At 44.5% G+C, this 21,202-nt stretch overlaps 1 protein-coding gene across 2 annotated transcripts in view; it reads right to left on the reverse strand.

Annotated features, from left to right (window-relative positions):
• FBXW8 (F-box and WD repeat domain containing 8) overlaps positions 1-21,202 on the reverse strand; it is a 54,973-nt gene that overhangs the window by 27,203 nt on the left and 6,568 nt on the right. For both annotated transcript variants that reach the window (XM_041488572.1, XM_041488573.1), the window contains exons 3-5: positions 18,106-18,270; positions 17,784-17,872; positions 2,157-2,314 (exon numbers count right to left, since the gene is read on the reverse strand). In XM_041488572.1, the coding sequence (XP_041344506.1) occupies positions 2,157-2,314; positions 17,784-17,872; positions 18,106-18,270 (412 nt within the window). The remainder of the gene's footprint in view (positions 1-2,156; positions 2,315-17,783; positions 17,873-18,105; positions 18,271-21,202) is intronic.

Genomic DNA, 21,202 nt, shown 5'->3' on the forward strand with positions numbered 1-21,202 from the left:
TACCCAGAACCCTCGCCTGCTTTATCTAATGCTCCAGGAAAAGCATTTTGATTTGATTCATTTCAGTTCGGTAACGTGCAACACAATTAGTGGTAAAATCAAACTGGAGCACTGCCAGTGCTGACAATAGGAAACAAGGCAGAAGAAATATGAGGCCAGTGGGTTGGAATTCAAAAATCACAACTGTGGCTCGAGTTGCCAAGTCCCGTTGCCCCAGGTGTACATCCAGTGCCCCCACTGAGCGCTGGCACGGGCACAGGGAACTTCATTTGCTCCTCATCCATTCCTCCCTCCTCTCCCTGTCCCTGCAGCCCGAGGCTGGCACCGTCAGGAACCTCCACCAGGAGCCACAATCCCATTTTCCTCCAGGGCCACCATGGAGTGACAACCCACTTTGGACAGGGTATCCCAGGAGGACAAGCCCGTGTCCTTGCTGTGCCTGGGGAGGGAGCTGAGGAGCAGAGCAGGGCAGGCAGTGCCTGCCAGCCCTTCCCTGGGATGGGGAGCCAAGGCCAGCACCGCGGGAGCCCTGCGGGACCGGGAGCAGCCGATGGTGTCGGGACGAGCCAGGGATTCGCCAGGGAAGTCTAGACTGCCTGACAGCACCACCTCCAACACGAGCAGATGGTTTCTCTGGGTTAGTCAAACTTACAAACAAAGAGGAAAGGGAGCTGGAAAAGTACAACAAAGAACAATCAAACACATTATCTTCAAAGCCGTCCGCTCCCTCCCCAAAATTTAAAATAACTCTCTCCAGCAAACTGTAAATATGTGCTTTCGGCTTGCAGTTAGTAAACACTGCTAAAATGGGTCTTTTTATTTCCCTATTCCCATAGAAACTAATCTATTCTGACCAAGGCTTCTCAAATCAGAGTAACTGCCATATCACAGAGCCTATTAAAATCTCTACCCAAAAGAATAAAAGATGCCGAGCTTTATGCAAACTAGTTCAGTCACAGCACTGACAGCAAGGGATATGACAGGCAAAAAACCCAGACAAATTATTAGATTAGTCAGTGGGAAACTAGAAAACAAACAAAAGACCCTCTGCTAGTCATTGTTTGGAACACTAGAAAAAACCCAGCACTTAAACTTGTGTTATAATTTCCTATTACTCCAGTAAATAATATTGGTAACACCAGATTTGCTGTTTTCAGAAAATGTTGCCTATTAACAATTTTTACCCACAGAAAACCATCCTGGCATGATCCAAGCCAGAAAAACAGCTAAGGATATTGAGTATCTTAAAACACATAAAGCATTTAATTTACTTTTAAAAGTATGGATTAGGGATTTTTTGGGATTATCCACCTTCTGTTTTGTTTTCACCTGTAGACACGCCAGGATCAAAGACAGTATGTGTACAAAGCTCTCTAAACTTACAAATATTCTTTATTTATACCCATGACACATTTTAAGTATCAAATTTTACATTTTAAAGATGATGGGAGTTGAGTTCTGCCTGAGCCCCTCAGTTTAGGATCCCAGTTGGCCGGTACTGTCCAAACCTGACTTTTTTAATTGCTCTTCCCACATCCAGAAGATGCTGGTCTCTGGCTCTTTTTGTCCATTATAGAAACCCTCTAAGGGTATTTAAAACAATGCACACAACCAGGATTTTATGAGGGTTTCACTAAATATTAGGTGAAAGTTTTCATTTCTTTAAATCCAAGTATATAATAACAACCCAGCACTGCAAACCAACACTTCAGTGCATCCACACACCATGCCAAGAGCAAGAGGGATGGGGATTAATCAGACATCCAAGTTTACCACCATCCCCATAACAAAGCTCCACTGCACCCCAAGGGAGTTTTGGTCAGAGGAGAAGGCTGGTGGAAGAATATTTAATATTTTTATAGCAAAACAAGTTATTTGCTTAAGATAGCTTGGCTGGACTACAGCCTGGCACTCAAGCTTTGTGCAGCAGCTCCAGTAGGAATTAAAGCTCAGTTTTAATGGGTGCTATGTTCCAATGCCTCCTAATGCATTTAGGGTTATTGGCCAACTTTCTCACATAAAAGCAAGTGTGTGCGTGTGTGTGGATACACAGGATTACAGACACACAAAAAGCTGAGCACAGCTGCTTCATTCTTCTAAAGCCTTTTTTTTTTTTTGCTGTTGTTTTAATAGGGAGGAGAGTTGCGGTTGCTCACCGTCCTCGTGGGCAGCCACGGCCAGGGAGCTGTTGATCCTCACAAAGGAGACGTGTGGCAGGGCTCCAGCCCCTCCAGGGCCTGGCACTGCTGCCAGCACAGGGGCTGTGTAGTCCCAGGTGCGGGTGTCCCACAGCCTCACCTCCCCTGAGCTGTACCTGCAAAACAAGGGCAGCCGTCACCCCACGCGGGAAATAATCAGAGAGAATTTTTACAGCTTGATGGAAGGCTTACATAGAGAGATAAGAATTGTTTTCTCTTCTTCTCTCTGTGCTTCTCCAGGAAAAATCCTGGGAGAGAAAATTAAGTCTCTCTCTGTTCAGAGAATGTGAATGCCACAACACAGTATGGATCTGTATGCAAACTGTGCATATAATCATAGTTATAAAGAATTTGAAGGATTGTGTTCTATAAATTTATCTGACCATTCAGAGTCCATCCACAAACAACTTCAAAAATGAAATCCTTTCACAAATAAATTAAAACAGATGACAGATCATAGTTAAATTACTTGTTTAAAACATAGTTTTACACCTTAACTAAAAAACTTTACAGAATAAGTTTAAATGTATTGATTGTTACAGTGACAACGTCAGTGATAGTACATTGTACACTTTACTGTGCACAGCAAACAATAAATAATGTCATCAAAAAGTTTTTTCCATTCAAGAGAGAGGGGGAAATGTGGGAAATGATTTTGTAGAGAATTCTCCAAACCTGATAGCCTGACAGAAGGCTCACACAGTGTGCATCTGTATGCAAACCTTGAGATAAGAAATGCTTACTTGGAAATGCCATGGAATAGGACAGACATTGTTGGGAGAGAAATGGAGCTAGAAACAAGTTTCAAAGGATGGCCTTGCAAATAAGACTGGATACTTTGGAGAAATAGAAATATGAAAGATCATTGTAGTGGGACCCATGAGGAGTAGTTTTAGGTGATTGGCTTTAAGGCATCTACAGCATGGTGTGGCTAAAGCTGATAGGCCAAGAAACTCTTATAGTGTATTGTAATTAGAAAATAATTGGCTTCTGATTGTGATGGTGTGAATTATAACATCTGTATTGTCTTACCCTTCTCATGAGACTGAAAATGGAATAAAAGTTCTTCAAACACCTCTCATTTGTCCCATCTCTAAATCAGAAAAGGGCCTAACCCAGCAGCCCCACAGCACCTGCAAAGAGGTGGCTGCAGCAGAAGGGAGGAAGGAAGAAGGATAGGTTCAAACAGCCCCCAGACTGATCCTCCCCCAGCCCCCTGTGCACAAAACCATCAGCTTTGCCCATTTTAGTCCCATTTACTGAACGTGGCAACAAGTCTACCAAGGCAGGCAGGTAAACTGAAATTGGAGCTACAAGGAATAGTGTGGCCAGCAGGACTGGAGCGGTGATTCTCCCCCGTGCTCAGCACTGGTGAGGCTGCACCTGAGTGCTGTGTCCACTCCTGGGGCTCTGTTTTGGAAGGATATTTAGGGGCTGGGGTGTGTCCAGAGAAGGGAAACAAGGCTGGTGAGGGGCTTGGAGCACAGGTTCTGTGAGGAACTGTGAGTTCTGTGAGCTCCTGAGGGAGTTGGGGTTGTTTAGCATGGAAAAAAGAAGGGTCAGGGGTGACCTTATATAACTCCCTGACAGGAAGCTGTAGCCAGGGAGGGTTGGTCTCCTCTCCCAGGGAACAACAGACAGAATGAGAGGACACAGCCTCAAGCTGTGCCAGGGGAAGTTTAGGTTGAACATCAGAAAAGAATTCTTCACTGAGACTGGGCACTGGAACTGTCTGCCCAGGGAGGCAGTGTATCATCGTCACAGCTTTTAATGAAGGGATGGGGGCACAGCTGGGCTAAGAGCCATTTATTGCTCAGATAAACATCAGCCTCAGAGGCTGTGAGATTTTAGAGGAGCAAGCAATCAGCCATAGCTCAAAATGGTCACAAGTTCCTTGTTACAAGACAATATAGAACTAACCCAATGAATAGATGCCACAAGGTTTATTTCACTTTTCTAACCTATCACCTTTACTCACTTCTGCTGCACTGAGGGTACTTTTGTCCAATAGGCTTCTGTCTCGTGGTGGAGTCACTGTGCCTGGATGTGGTACTCAGTGCCATGGTTCAGCAGGTGAGGAACTGCTGGCTCACAGGTTGGACTTGATGCTCTCAAAGGTCTTTTCCAACCCGGTTCATTCTGTGACACACAACTGAGCCACCACTATCAGTATCCACTTTGCAAATAACACACAAGGAGAGCCAAGCTCAAGAGGAAAAAGGAAATCAGGAACAAGCCTAAATTACCTCACTTCAAACTGGTTCTTTTCAGTCTTTCAAGATTTCTGGTTGTGTTCAACCAGAGCATTTATCAATGAACATACAAGCACCCACCCAACCTACTGCTCTTTATAGGAAGAAATTCCTTTTTATAGAAGAAATTTCTTGATGTCTCATCAACAGATCAACTTAAGTACATCTCTGAAGACTAAATAATTAATTAATTCAACTAAGTGTTGTCTTTAGAATTAAGGCAATGGTTCCTTTTCTGCAGCAGGCTCACTAAAATATCACCAAAAAATGTAGTTTAATATCAGCTTGCCAATGAGGAAATAAAGAAACAGAACTAAACTCTTCAAATAATATTGAATATATCTGAATGAAAGAAGGTTGTTACACAGCAAACAATGGATAAACTGCTCTGGGCCATCTATGACCACACAAGAGACTACTAAAGGAAAAAAAAATCACAGAGAAGCTTCTACAACCAGTCAAAGACCACAGTTCTATAGTTATTTAAGGCTAGTTTTGACAAAACTGTGATAATTAACACTGTCAGATATCTTCCTCTGGCATAACTGACACTTGGATTCTTTTGGAAAATCAAAGGTGCTTCCTGCTCTGTCACCTTTGTTGTTGCATCCTGACTTTTGGGGGAAAAGTATTAGGGAAGAGTGATTCTTACCAGCCTCAGAGGTCTGGTGGTTGGGAATCTGGCTGTGCTTATGAGGAAAAAAAGTTAATTACAAGAAAAAGAAGGAAAGGAAGGTTTAGGGGACATGGGAGTTGCACTCAGGTTTCCCAGTTCTCTGGGCAGTGCCATGCCTGGGGCTCCTGGTACTGGGAGCAGATCCCTCCCCATCTCCTGGTGAAAAGGTTCCAATTTACAGAAGGAATTAAAGTGCCCAGAGGGGTGGTGAAATCTGTCAGGCAGAGAGAGATGCACATTAATTCCTTGCATTGATCAGGAAGAGAGGGAAGCCTGTCCTTGTCACCTGCCTCCTCTGCTGTCTTACAGGGAAATGAGAGAGCAGGGTGGGACACCTCTCCCTTCCCCTCCCTCTGCAAACGAGGCCCAAACCCCTCTGAATCCCGCTTTCATTGCCAATCTACAGCAGCACAATCTAACAAGAACAGGCCAGAAAGAAGCTTCCCCAAAGCAAAATGTTTCACATTGGATTGTACACAGAGCGCAGATCAGATCACAACAAATCTCCTCAGTCTGCAAAACTGGAAAGGGCTCATTTTGCTTCAAAATCTGGATACAAACCACAACAGGACAGGTGATTGCACAGATCTGCTGCAGTCCCCTTCAACAAGAGGCACACAATGTTTTGGAAGCATTTTAATTTTGAATTGTTTTTTGTTTCCTTATGTTAGGGTTGGTTGGGGTCATGTTTTCGAGTTTCTCCTGGCTGCCAAGAGCAGCAGATTCCTCCCAAGGGAATCCAAAATTCTCTTGTCACTGAAAAGTGAGTTCCAGGGGAGACATAAAACACTGGTAGACTGGACAGAACTCAGTGACAGAATATTTGTTCTCATCTCTAAATAAACAAGAAAGAACAGCATCTCCTCCTAGTGTAGGTCTCACACAGTCCAGGCTGGAGATGTAAAAACAAAGACTGAGAGAAGGAGAAAATGGCAGGAGAAGAGGAGAGACCCAGGGCTGGGTAACTCTCAGGGCACACTGCACCTGGCTTCCCTACACAGTCTGGAACACAAGGGATCCACCAAAAATAACAATGCATTGACTGCAATCCTGGAATTAAAGATCCAACATCACAGGACCACCACAGTAAATCCTCAAATTAAAAAATCCTTAATTTAGTTTTTTAAAAAATCATTAAATTAATTTTATCTCAGAATTCAATCAAGTCAAAATTTAGTTTGAACCATTCTTTCCTCACAAAGAACCACCTGAACCACCTCTGAGCCAAGCTCAAACTGGAGCAGTACCACCAGTGCTTCTGGCCACTGGTTTGAAATCAATTTGATGATGAAATAAATTCTGATGTGCTTTTGCTGGGACCTTTTTGGCAGGGTCTGCACCGGCCCGCCCTGCAGCCTCCTCCTCCTCCCTCCTCCACTCCCTGGTGGATCAGCTCATGCTGGAGACTCCCACTCCTGTGCCATGAAGCCACACTGCTCTCCCAGCCCCTGAAAGGACACCAGAGCTTGTCCCCAGTGGGCTCTGACACTGCCCAACAATCCCTGAGAGCATCCTGTGCTCCTCCAGTGACAGAGACCAGGGAGACTCCACGTGCCAGGAGAGCCCTGCAAGAGCCCACCAAAGCTCCCAGCAGAGCCAGCACAGCAGAAGTTCCTCAGGAAGGTTCCCAAGGCTTCCTGGATCCCTCCTCCCCCATTTCTCACCATTCCCATCCTTCCCAGGGCAGTCCCACACAGCAGAGCTGAAGGATTGGGAGAGATGTTCCACAAGACTGTGGTGGGATCATGAGTGGAGCTGCAGGTCTGGGCAGGGAACCAGCCTGGGGAAATGGGAGATATAAACCAGCTCCTCCACTGCCCATTTCCAGTGTGCACTGGGCCTGCACCAGGACTGAACTGGAAGCATTTCAAACACAGATGAATCCAATTCAGAAGGAAAAAAAAAATTTAATGCTGCTGTAAAGAGCAGCACACTTTCAATTTGTAACCACAACAAAAGGCTTTTAAACTATTAAAGCACTGCCTTGCTGTAAAAAAAAAAAAGGCTGCTTTATTGCAGATAATTGGCAAATCTGCCCTATCAACAGAGCTGGCTGGAGAGAGGAACACACTATTTCTAGATAATTTCAAGATTTCTATTTATTTCCCACCACAACTTTTACATTTTGCCTTGAAAATTTCATTTGGATCACTCAATGAAATAACTCAGATGCAAGTCCTGCCCAAGAACAAGCCCAGCACTCCAAACCCACTCAGTTACTGAATTTTCTACCAAGATGGCAATGAAATGCCCACTTAGCTTCCTGCTGGAGTGAAAAAAACCCCAAACCAAGTCACAACTCCCTTCCTGTTGAATACAGCCATGATCCCCTCCTGCTTGCTCTGACACCAAGAGCATTCAGCTGCTGCTGCTTTCCCCTGATGGGTGCCATGAGCTGACCGCTGCAGCGGCAGGTAAATCCTCCAACACCTGACACCACTGAGCAGACCCAACAACCCAACCCAAACCCTAAAACAACCCACATTAGAGACCACACCTGCTTCATTTCATTTAGAAAGGCTGTCCAAAGTCTTGCTCTCCTGAGCACAACAGGGAGCAACAAGAAGCCTGTTGCTCACAAGGCAAATTTCCCCTTCTCCTGCTACCCATTCCCTGATTCCTTCCACCATACCACACCTGGCTCCCAGCTCTCTCTGCTCACAGACACATTTTTCCTTCTCTGATGTTCAACAGAGCCTCCCCACCAATAACTCAGCTTCTTTGATGGACTCACATTTCACTTTGCCCTTGTTCTTTGGAATATTTCAGTATAGACACATGAGAAGCAGCAGCAGAGAAGAGATGAGCTGTATTTTTCCACATATACTTCCCCTCAAGGAGCCCATTCTGTAATTCTGGCCAGATATGGACCTAGCTGTAAAAATTAGCCTGGATATTCAGCTTAAGCTTTACAGAGATGCATGAAAACCTTGCTGAAATAGAACAACAATGGGTGGAATGCATACGGCATAGAAAAACTGGGAAAAATTAATATACAATAAGAATATCTACTCACTAACCAAAAGCATTGAGACTACTTTTTAGTGGCAGTAATGAGAAGGACATCCTGCTCATGCCCCCCCACATGAGTGAAAGCAGAAGGAGCTGGGGTTAAAAGCTGCTGCTGCCCCACGATGAATGTCTGGGAAGCAGGTGGTGGAGTGCAGAGCACATGTGGGAGGAAGCAGAGCTGGAGGCTGGGCACAGCTCTAATGAAGTGGTGCTGAAGAGGCAGACGATTTCATAAGGAGAAAAACATCAGGAAACTGGTCAAAACACAGAATCTCATCTGAAAAAGCTCCACTGTGCTGGATAGCAATAGCCAGAACAAATTTGGGAAGAGGAGGAGGGGGAGGCTGATCCCTCTCCAGAGCCCCAGATGTCTTTATGGTTGCCTAATGACAATTATACTCAACCAATTAAGACACTGCTATCACAGTTGCATTGTTAGTAAGGCTTTGGCCCTGAGTGTTGATGGCTGTCTAATTAGTGTTTGTGCAAAGTACAACTGCAACTAATATATAAACTGACAAATACACAAAAGAAAAACTGTTAACAGGAACATTTTCCAAACAGTTGAGACTCCGCTCGTTCAGTCCATGGCAGCAGCAAAGACAAACTGCTTTCCTTCATGGCTGGGGTACTGCTGGCACTGCAGAATTTCACTTCAAACCACAGGGTCAACACGACCCTTGCTGGGTTTCTGTTCAGACAGGATGCTGGTGCCACTCACGTTTGGTGCTGCCTTGAGCACACCCTCCAGGGCACGGCTCACTGCACCAAATTGGGCTGGTCACCAAAGACTTCTGATAAAACCCACCAGAAACCAGTTTACATTTTCCACGTTTTCTCTAAAGAGTCTGTAGCAAGGAAAAGGAAGGAGAAAGAACCCCCTTTGTTTCACAGTCAGGTCTGATTTCCAGAAGGCAAAGTCTGTTCGGTTTCCAGATACCTGTGGTGATCAACAAACCAAAAAAAAAAAAACCCAACAACTTTGTTTCAGGCAGTCAGTGACCATCTGTTAATACAGTTTCCAGATACCTGCGGTGATCAACAAACCAAAAAAAAAAAACCCAACAACTTTGTTTCAGGCAGTCAGTGACCATCTGTTAATACTCAAAAGATCTTATTATGAAGTCCTTACAATGTCAGTGCATTTTATTGAAGTCAGTAGGAATTTTGCTGCAGTAACAGTCTCTGTTTAAACGGATGCCTGTTGATAAGCAAGTAAAATAATGAGTATTTTGTATTGTCTTGCTCCAACAAGCACCTCAGAGCTTTCATCCTTATTCCAGCAAAAGCAACTCTCCAGTCCTTCATGTGTTTAATTAAGGTATCAGCCAGTGCCCCCCTCAGCAGGCTCAAGAATACGGCCCAATTAAAGATGCAAACCCAAGCCCAAACATCTTCAAATTGGTTCAAATTGACCCTGAGCTCCATCTTCTCTCCCAGGCTCAAGTGAGACAGTGACAACTCAATGTCCAATTTCAAAACACCTCCTCATCACAACCATGGCATGTTGGGAGGTACCCCAGTCACAGTGAAAAACACTGGAATTCAAGGGATTCTAGCATCTTCTTTGTACTCCTCTGAAGTGAGGGATGAGTGATGGACTGCTCAGAAACATCTACCACAGGGGGAGGAGCCCCAAAGACTGCAAGAGGTTCCCAGTTCTCCCTGCATTCTCATTCCCAGGTATTTGGGTGCAATGATTTTGCCATCTCTAACCAACAGGTACCTTGGCTGAGGGATTCCTTAAGGAAAGGATTCAGGAAAAACTAATAGTAGCAGAAAAGAGCTACTTCACATGGCAGAAAGGAATATAAATAGAACACAATGACCAAAAATAAAACACAAATGGAAAAGGGAAGAGAAAATTTTCTATTACTCAGCAGAAAGCTACACCATAAAACACAAGGAAAAACAGATGGGGGTAAACCAAAACCAGAGTCTGAAACAATCCTAATGCTGGTAGAAGAATGCAGAGTAGAAAATTAATCTCCCTGATTTCATCCAAGTGTACTTTTGGGTTGCTTGATATACGAGTGCAGCCATGAAAAATGTGACTAATGTGTCCCAAAATGGATCTGGAAGCACTTTTAGATTTAGCATGTAGAAAATCCATTCTGAGCATCCACATGATCAGTTCCCAAACTCTTCTGCTGGGAACCCAACTTTCCAATTTACCAACCCACGCCCATCTGTGGACCCCTCACAAATATGGAGCTGCAGAGAGCTTCTACCTTCCTTTTTAGGGCTTTATTTAGGAAATTATCCCTCAAGAAAGTGGGTTAAGCTGTTGGAGTGTGTAGTTCTGCAGCTTAGCACTGTTATCTGTAACAAAATTAGCATTTCACCATCCTCACTGCTTCTGCCTCACCTTCTATATTAAGTGCATGCAAATGTCATACCATGGGAACAGAAACAAGCCAAAGGGTTGTACTGTAAGGAAAACATTTTAATGAACATTTATAAAAGCAGCAATTAGAAAAAGCCACATTCTTTCTAGTAATTTGATTTTTAAGGCCAAAAAACTCTCATCCCCTAGCTCAAGGTTCCAGTGACTTGCATCAGCCCGGGCCCATCAATTAAAGCAGCTGCTCTACCAAGGAAACAAATTACTGTGGGTACAGGAGAAAAAAATTATCTTTTCCATAAGAATTCAGGAGGCATCATGATGCAATTTGGGAAGGCTCTGCTCCATCAGCCCTATTATGTCACAAAAGACAAAGAACAGATAAAACAGTGGCTCCAGTTGCAGACAGAGGTGAGAAACACCACAGGAGGATGCTGGAAATTGATCTGTTTGCTCTGGAAGAACACAAACTGCAGCAGGCTGCAAGCAGCAGAGAGGAGGGGCATCACCTGAGCTCCAGGCACTGATGGTGACAGCCCAAAGAGTAAAAATGAAACCTTCAAGAAGTTTAGTAGAAAGAAGGATGGGTTTGTCTGGCCTTAGTAAAAAACCAGGATTTACAAGCTCAAAATTACCGCCTGTGCCTGAGAACACTGAAGGCATCACTGAGCACATCCCTGCAGCAGCAAAACCCAGAGGCAAACCAAGAGCTCCAGGCAGGCTGCAAAAGCAGCTTCCACAGAGTCAGATCAGGCTTCATAAGCAGTTGGAGTGAAAAAAAACCCCAAACTAACTCACAACTCCCTTCCTGTTGAATACAGCCATGATCCCCTCCTGCTTGCTCTGACACCAAGAGCATTCAGCTGCTGCTGCTTTCCCCTGATGGGTGCCATGAGCTGACTGCTGCAGTGGCAGGCAAATCCTCCAACACCTGACACCACTGAGCAGACCCAACAAGCCAACCCCACACCGGGTTTCACCTGAAAGGCTTTTTTCAGGAACTGGCAGAAAAGCCAGCCTGGCTGTCACTAACACAACCGTACCTGAGCCCCGTGCTCATCTGTCACCTGAGCCCTCTGAAGTCATGATGTCATCCCCCTGCTCAGCCTCCTCAGGGTGAAAAGAGGAGCCCTGCAACTGCTCCTTAACAATGATGAGAGTGAGTGAAGAGAGGACAAAAGGTCTGGGGAAGGTTGAAGAAAAAAGCAATTATTTTCACCTTCTGCTTTGTTTGACATCTGTTTGACTCCCAGTCACTAGGAGGGGAGGGAGAAACTAGGAAAGTTGTGGCATCGTAGAAGTGAAATTTAGGCAATTAAACAAGGCAGGGTTTTATTCAGGCTGGAAGTCTTCAGTTTGTTAACTTTGATTCATTTTCATTACTAATTAATATTTTGGTTTCCTCAGGTCTGCACACTGAATTAAGATGCAAGAGCTAATAATAAATACCTTGAGAATAACCCACAAGCCCTATAGCAAAAAATCCAAATTAGATGAGAGTTGACATGAAGTTTTAAAAAGTGCAGGAAAGTGATTTCAAGCCTTTCGGGCTAGTTTCACACATCATTATGAAACTAAAGAGAGTGGCAAGCCCAGCTTCTAAAAAGTCATTTGCAGGTCACCTTTGAGCAGGAGCAAAGTGGAGTGGGAGGTGATGGAACAGAACAAAGGAACTCACCATAAAGGAGCAGCTACTTGTGTGTAGATGTTGCTCAAAATGAGTTAAACTGAAAGGCCCGAATTGTTTGAGAGTGCTCCCAGAATGAAGACAACTGTATAAAATCATGTCAGCATTCAGGATGTCAGCATGAGAAATAAATGTCCAGATTCCCCTAACGAAGCACACAGGATATTTAGGAAGTTCTTCCTTAGCTTCTCATTGCCTTTATCAAGCATCACTTGGGGAAACAACACCTGTGCCAGGTGTGCTCCACCCTGAAAAGGGAGGAAATGTGAATCTGTTGGTTTATCAAGGCAATCAGCAGATTAATCTCACCACTCCTGACTTTTTAAATCAGAAGGAAAGCAGGCAGTACTTAGGGGGAGAAGGAGGAAAACATCTGAAATTAAAATTTCAAGAGAAGGCAGGGCTGGTTTCCCAGTCTGTAAGAGGTGCAGGGACTCCTCACAGCATCTGCTAAATCAGTTTGTGGCCAAGCTCTTCACTACCAGGCCACCACTCAGTCATGGAAAACTGAAGAAAAAAGAAAGAAGAAGATGATACTTTATAGTTCTGGGTCTTGGGAAGGGTGGTCTGACTCTGGGCCTCTTTTGTTTACTTATTTTCAGAGCCACCAGCAGCAGCAGTGAAGCCACAGTGCTTTTTCTGCAAGCATTAAAAAATTAACACATCCCCCTCAAAGCCTGCCTGGTGTGGCTTTAGGGGTGAGCTGTGAGGTGAGATGGGCACCAGCAGCACAAGGCAAGCTCACCCCAGGGCTCAGGAACAGCCACAGGTGAGTATTTCAGAGCCAGTCTCATGTCATGCCATGGGCACATCACACCATGGGATCCTCTGGAATGACAAGGTCAAACAAGGACAGATGCATGTGCTGAGATCACATTGTCCAGAAGGACCCAACCTCTGACTACAATGCCAAAAAACTAGCAAAAAAAGTAGCAATTTTACTGTCTGAACAAGCATTTGCTTAGCAAACCCCACATAAATCCAGATTTTAGTAGGAGAAAGTGAAGCAGTGCAGGCATTCTGCACAGTAAATGACAGCATTAGGCACAGGGAGCCTCATCACCAGCAGGAATTTCTAAAAGCCGAGCAAGCAGCTATACAATTGCTTTAAGTAAGCTCTGACTTAGGGCTGAAACTCCATTTGAATGGGAGATGAGGGGGAGACATCATCCCTTTAGAGAAGATCCTCCGAGACGTGTAACTGTAGAAAGGCTGGCAAATACAACATTGATTGGGAGTGAGGTAACCACAAACACCACTGGCTCAAATGAAAAGGGATTCAGGGGCTGACCCAGAAAACAAGCCTCGTAACCACCGGGATGAAATTTTAATGACAAACACAAGAAGCTCTGCGTGCAGGCCAGATTGAATTATCTGATGTCAGGCAGCACAAAGGGGAGCTGCTCGCTGCCACCTCGCTCCCAGCTCAGGTTGCACTCAATCAATCCTTGATATTCTGCCATCTCCTGGCTTCAGCCTGGCCAGCAGCGTGGGGACAAGTGGGGAGTGCATGGAATAGGAGCATTTCTCTGGGTATTTCTGTGCCTTTGCTGCCTTCACAGATTAATAAAGAGCTGCCCCCGAACCAGCTCAAACTGTGCCTCTATAAATCACAGCTGCTGGTTTAAGTCACTCTGCCCACAGCCTGTATAAATTCCCTTTCAGAAAGATTAAAAAGCTCTACAGCAACTAAAATTAAAATGATTCCACTTTGCAGAGTTTGAAGCAGGACAGTCAAGATGACATGATCACACCTAGCACAGCACAGGTTCAAACCAACCAGTGATTCCAGTCTTGCTCCAAGATTCCCAAACACACCAACCCCAGCATTCCTGCTCTCTCCAACCAGAACTCCTCTCAGCCCAACTAGAACTTAATCTTGCTGCTTCCAGAAAAAGAGTTAAAGATGTTTCCATAAATACATCAGCAACAAAAGGATTGCTAAGGAGAATCTCCATCTTTATTGGATCTGGGAGACACAGTGACAAAAGATGAGGAAAAGGCTAAGAGAATTAAGGCCTTGTCCTCAGGGTACCCAGGCTGGAAAACAGGGACAGGGAGCAGAATGAAGGCCCATGATCCAAGGGGAAATGGCTGGCATCCTGCTGCAGCACTTGGGACCCACCCCAGGGTGCTGAGGGAGGGGGCAGAGCTCACCCCAACACTTCCCACCCCTTCCCAGCAGGGAGGCCATGGGCCCTCCTTTCCCAGGGAACTGAGCTCAGCAATCCTGATGCCCATCTAGGAGCTGGGCTGGAAGGAGGATCCAGGGAAATGCTGCCCTGTGAGCCTGACCTCAGTGCCAGGCGGAGTTCTGGAACAGAACATCAGCAGGGCAAAGTGCTGGGTCCTACCCTGGGCCACCACCACCCCGGGGAATGCTGAAGGCCTGGGCAGGAGTGGTTGCAAAAGGCAGACAAAGCCCTGGAGTGCTGGTGACAGCAGCTGGTCACCAGCACAGGTGTGCAAGAGGGCCAAGGGCACCTGGGCTGTCCCAGGGCACAGCACTGGGCACTCCTGGGGCACCTCTGTCCAGTTCTGGGCCCCTCCGGACAAAAAGGAGCTGGAGGGGTTGGAGCATGTCCAGGGAAGGGGCTGGAGCACCAGGAGTGCTGAGGGAATTATGATCAAAAACCCTGCTAAAAACTGAGCAGCCCTGAGCAGCAACCTGAGACAAAAGAAAGGCTCAAGCCACTGGATAGAAAATCCTTGGGAAATGCCCAACAATTCTGGATTAGCAGCACCAGGCCTTGTAAACTCACACACTCAGACACACAGGTCACTCTGTAAGCACTGCTCATTCCCATGCAAAGCTGAGCACACAAGTGTTTGTGAAACGGGAGAGAGAATCATTAAATGTAACAGATAATTGATATTTATACTGAGAGGAGAATTGACTTTGTAAACCTCAGCTATTAAATTACTTCTTCAGTACTGAAAGAACACAACAGTTTGCTATTGATCACCAGATTCATTACAATTTTATGACAAATTTGAAAGCACAATGCCATTAAGTTCAATTTTATAAGCTGGGAGAGACAGGGGAGGGTTATGGTTGGATTTAAAAAACAAAAACAGAGCAAACAACAAAACCCCAACAAATTCCTCAATATCCTAAATACTTACCAAATGCACATAAAGTATTTCTCTGCACAATTTGCTGATGCCCTCTGAAGTTGTAGTTATAACTTGAAGTCTCCCTTGTTTGATATTTACCATTTACCAATTTAAGAGACAAAGCAGAGCGAAGGACAAGCAGTAAACAGCAAAGCACATAACATAATTATTGTGTTCTAACACTCTAAAGTTTTCATTTACTAACCAGGTAAATTCAAACAGCTGAATTCTAATGTCCTCATGTTGTTTTATCAAACACATGCTCACAGCTTCATAAAGAGATAATCCATTTTTCAGAGAAATTACTGGAAAGTCATTTAAGTGAACATAATTTTTTCCTAAAGGATACACACATGCAGATTGCCCTCAGTGGTCTCTTACCTGCTCACCTATTTTCAGGAACCTGAATTATTTAATTGTATCACACCCCTGTAAAATCACCAAGAGAATCAGGAGATACTGGAGGAACTGGAGAACCAGCAGGACAAGAGTGTGTGCAACTGTCAGAACCCAACTTCTCTAATATACCAAGCCAAAATATGGACTACTGGAGTTTAATATGCAGGATTGATAAACTTTGCTTCTTAATACTTCTGAAATGCAATTTAATCCGCATAACTCCTATCTGCTGCATGTTTGGATATAAACACAAGGGAGAAAATGAAGGAAAAGAAGAGCTGGAGGTTTTGGCAGCAGCATGGAGACAACTGGGTTTGCTGTCTGACAGTTTAGAGTCCTGCTCTCAGCTGTCCAAGGGTGTTCAAAAGCATTTCCATAAATTAGAGTTTTCCAGCTATTTTTCTTATAACCAGTCTGTGAATTTTGAAGTATTTTAGAAGCAGTTTTCTCAGTCCTACACCATTAACATGAAGTGCTACCATTACACACTGAACTCTGGTATGTCAAGGACAATGTCCCAGCTCCCCAGGATATCACAGTTTTTATTTACTCATGTCATTTCTGGAGGGTTACTAACTACTGAACCTGTGAAATTCAAACAGAACACAGGAAAGCCTCACACTTACTGGGATAATCACTGTAACCTCTTCTAAAAATTTGTGAGACTCTTAAAATTGTATTTAAGAGTATAAACCACATGAATAAGTAACATTAAACCAAGGTCCAGAAGACTTCTATACTAGCAAAACAGAAGTTTGAGTTTATCTATTCTGAATGGGTTATTTTCCTCCCAGGTTGTCTTTTAGGTAAGAATGGACAAAAGTAACAGGCCTTCTAAAGTTATTTTTGTGCTTTGACAAGATACCCTTGTGATTAAGAGATTTTTATGAAAAAACATTAAAAAGGGAGATTTTTTCAGTAGATGTGTAAAATGTTTAATACATTCCGGGTGCTTCCACAGCAAAACAATAGAAGGAGTTCATCAGAAAGCACCTGAGTTTTCACAGGGACTACTTGTACATGAGATAACTTTTGAATAGTTCATTAAAAATTTGCACTGCTGAGGTAAATTGCAGATAAACATCCTCATCAGTCACTTAAGGACAGCCTGTCTCAGGAACTGGAGGTGACTCCATTCTTATGCTTCAAACACATGCTGGTTTTGAATTCATTAGAAGAAGCACCTGAGATTTCAGATGGTGAAGATGGAGCGAGCCCTACACAGGCTGGTAAAGATGGAGTGGGCATTACACAGCCTGGTGGAGGTTGAGAGAGTATTCCACAGCCTGGTAAAGATGGAGCAAGCTTTACACACTCTGTTAAAGGTGGAGTGGGCAATACACACTCTGGTGGAGATAAAATGAGCATTACACACTCTATAGAAGGTGGACTGGGCATTACACAGCCTGGTAAAGGTAGAGTGGGAATCACACACACTGTGAAAGATGGAGTGGGCATTACACACTCTGGTAAAGATGGAGTGAACATTACACACTCCATAAAAGGTGGAGTGGAAATTACACACTCTGGTAAGGATGGACTAGGCACTACACACTGCTCCAGGTGCAATGGACATTAAACATTCTGTGATACACGGAGTGAACATTACACACTCTACAAAGGATGGAGTGAACATTACATACTCTCTAAGACGGAGTGGGCACTGCAGACTGTTGCAGGTGTAGTGGGCATTACACACTCTACAGAAGGTGGAGTGGACATTACACACTACAGAAGGTGGAGCAAGCTTTACACACTCTATAGAAGATGGAGCAGGCAATACACACTCTATAGAATGTGAACTGGACATTATACACTCTACAGAGGATGGAGTGGGCATTACATACTCTATGGAAGGTGCAGTGGGCAGCGCAGACCCCGCTGCAGCTGCAGTGGGCATTACACACTCTACAGAAGGTGCAGTGGGCAGTGCAGACCCCGCTGCAGCTGCAGCGGGCATTACACACTCCGCAGAAGGTGCAGTGGGCAGCGCAGACCCTGCTGCAGCTGCAGAGGGCATTACACACTCCGCTGAAGGTGCAGTGGGCAGTGCAGACCCCGCTGCAGCTGCAGAGGGCAGTGCCAGCCCCGTGCTCACCCTGCCATGACCACGCCGTCGCAGCAGTGGACGTCGCACAGGACCCGGCCGGGCTCGTAGTGCAGCTGGCTCACGGCACCCACGCGGTTCTGCAGAGAGACACAGGGATTGGGGTTCCCATTCCTTCATCCACCAAAATCTCCTGCTGGCACACTCCCAGCTCTGCTACTGCTGCTGAGAGATGACACATCTACCCCAAAACCCCCCCAGCAGCTTTCAACTGGGAAAGACAAGCTGCAGAACACAACACCAACTCTTTTCTCCCACTTGCTCGTACCTGGTTCCCATTTTTCCCCATTTCTCTAAGGAAATTCCCTCTCACCTTCCAGTTGGTTTTCAGCATCTGCTCTCTGGCTCTGCAGTTTTTGAGGGCAAGCTTCCAGCAGGAATGGTCGGAGATGCTCATGTCCAACAGGTATCCCTCCTCCTGGCACAGCCGGTACCACAACACTTCGTCTTCTGCAAGGATTTTCCACGTCCTGCTGACCTAGAAATCAATGTTTATACATGTATCTCTCATAAATGGATAAGGAAAAACGAGATTTAATATGAAATATTAAAATAGTATCTGAAATATAAAGATATAAATTAATACAGGCCTGTACTAAGATGAAAGTCTTACTTTAACAAATGTATTTGTTCAGTCTTCATACACCTGAGTATATAAAAACCTCAGACTTTTAACAAAAGGCTTGTTTTCTGTGGTTTCTTCAGGAAATAACTGAGTTTATACTCCACTAAAACTGCACATAACATAGACACCAGTTTAGTGGTCACACTGTCAACCTGAAATCTCCGTGGCTGGAAAATTTTGACAGGAAAAGCAGCAAGAAAACAATTAACAGAGAATTGTGAGCTTAGAGCAAAAGTACGAATATATTTTCATATTTGTAGCTAAGAAACACTCTCAGATCACAGCACCATATCTCTGAAGTCCCACTGACAATGTCTGATTAGGGGTATGACATTAGTGATTTATAACCTATTGTATTACAGTATGCATAAATAGGAATGAATTATTAAGTTTTTCAAGCAGCCTCAAGTTGCTGCCCATTCCAGAGAGAACAGCTTCATCACAATCAATTGTGGGCCCAGAATTAAAGATTCAAGAGGTAAGAGCCAACTTAAGTAGCTTTTTTTTTTCCCTCTGTAATTCTTAATTTAAAAAAAACAGACGTAACCAATGAAAGCCACGACTGGTGAAAGCAGCAATCAATTGTGCTCTGGTTCTAAAAAGATTAAAAGAACCTTCTGAGACTGACATCATTTTTAGTAAGTTACAATTAAACATCTAATGCTCATTTCAGTCCCCAGATTATGCCAAGAATCCAAGCCTCCCATGGACACAAACTCTCCCAGGACCACCTCTTTATATTTATTTGCCATTTTTTCCATAGTCACACATACACAGAAAATGTTTAATATGATGAAAGAAGGAGTGATCAGAGTAACCTGCAAGTGTTTTTATGGTTTGAGACCTACAGAGAAAAGCAGTGCTCAAATAGGAATATCCAAAAGCAGCAAAATGAACATTCTGGATCACCCAGAGACCTCAGTGCAAACTGGCAGAGGGAGACAATCCCCTTCCATCCTCTGACAAAGGAAACAACCTGCACAGGGCAAGAATAATGCCCTGAAATGACAGAACCAGCACTGAGGCTTCTCCAGCACCCTGGGATCAAAGTGCTGAGTGCTCCTGTCCCTATAGGGGACATTTGGGATTGCCTCTTTTTGGTGCTTTTGAAGCTGGTGAGTGTGTCCCTATAGGGACACACTCACCAACTTCAAAAGCACCAAAAAGAGGCAATCCCAAATTCAAACCATTAGGAATTTGCTCTCAATTTGATTTGAAAGTAGGATAAATATCTGTGTTATTGCTCCAAAAAGAACACAAAAAAACAAAACCCCAAAGCAGCTTTCTGCTGACACACCAAAAGAGCAGCTGTGGTGCAGCAGTGGAGCTCCCCAGGCAGAACCTCGGCCCCCTCCCCAAACAGCAGCACATTTTCCTGACAGGGACAGGCTGAGCACACGCACAGGGAAGCACAGCCAAACCAGGCCAGCTTTTGCCTTGCTATCCAAAAGAAAAATCAAAAATAAACACACACCTTTCAGCCTGCCAAAACAGACAATATTGCACAGACCTTTCAAGTTTCAAGGTCTTAAAAGCATTTTATAAAGACAATAAAACAAAAGAAAAGGGGGGGAGCTACATAAAATTTCAACTGCCTTTTCAGCTTTCAGGGGGAATAAAGATCCTATCCCATCCTGATTTTTTTTCAATCAAATTACAGCGAACCCTGCTGCTTTACAAGCCTGAATTTCCAAAGGGTCCCTAACCCAGCCTTTTCTTGCAGCCCCAAACTTGCATGCCAATCCCTTGTAAAACCCCACTGAGCGAGGCTCAGCTGCACGAAATCACTAATAAAGAGTCTCAAGCATTTCACTTTACAGCACCACTGTGAGCTGCAGCATTAAAACCAGCCATTGGCTTCAAGTCAGCTTTATTAGATCTGCTTGACTTGGAGTTTCAGGTGAGGCCCCAAAAGCCAGGGCATTATGGCTTTATTTACATGCACCCAAAAGCTGGGTGCTGGAGAGGAGCTGAGATGTGCAAAGCTCTTGTTAAAACTGTTTCCAAATCTAAACGGCACAGAAACTCCAGCAAGGATCAATGACAACATCTTACAGACTTGTTTATAGATTTGGAGTCCTGAATTTAATTTTGTCTTCAGTATTTCTATTATCTTTTTACAACTGTTCTCAGCAAAGAAAGTTTGGGTTCCCCTGAGCTCCACAGAGGGACAGTTTTATATTTTATAGTTCAGCAAGTAATAATGTTCTGAAGGACTTCAAAAGCTTTTGCTGACACAGGCTTTGTTATTTGGTTTTGCCTCTGGGGGATATTTTTCCCCCTAAAAAACCCCACCTCTTCCATCAAATCCAAAATTTCTTCTAATCCCATCTAAATCAACTGGCTCAAATCCTAATGAAGGTTTATTCATCCCTCTGCATCTGATAATGGTTTTTATTTCACTAGGTTTATTTTCTTCCCCAGACACACAAAGGCAGAGTCAAGGCTCATTTGCTGGGACCAGGGGCCTCAATTAGAACTGCCTGGACTTTGAGCTCGGTACAAAAAATAGTGCCAAGTGTTTAATCCAAAGCCATTCTGATGGAAGCTGCTCATCTTTTCTGCTCACAGCCCTGAGCACAAAATGGTTTGGCCTGGAAGGGACCTTAAAGACCACCCAGTGCCACCCCCTGCCATGGGCAGGGACACCTTCCACTGTCCCAGGCTGCTCCAAACCCCATCCAACCTGGCCTGGAACACTTCCAGGGATCCAGGGGCAGCCACAGCTGTTCTGGGAGTTCCATCCCAGCCCTTCCCCACCCTCCCAGGGAACAATCCCATCCCA

Source organism: Pyrgilauda ruficollis, unplaced genomic scaffold (genome assembly GCF_017590135.1).
Source record: "Pyrgilauda ruficollis isolate IOZ18807 unplaced genomic scaffold, ASM1759013v1 scaffold9, whole genome shotgun sequence".
Taxonomy (NCBI): Eukaryota; Metazoa; Chordata; class Aves; order Passeriformes; family Passeridae; genus Pyrgilauda; species Pyrgilauda ruficollis.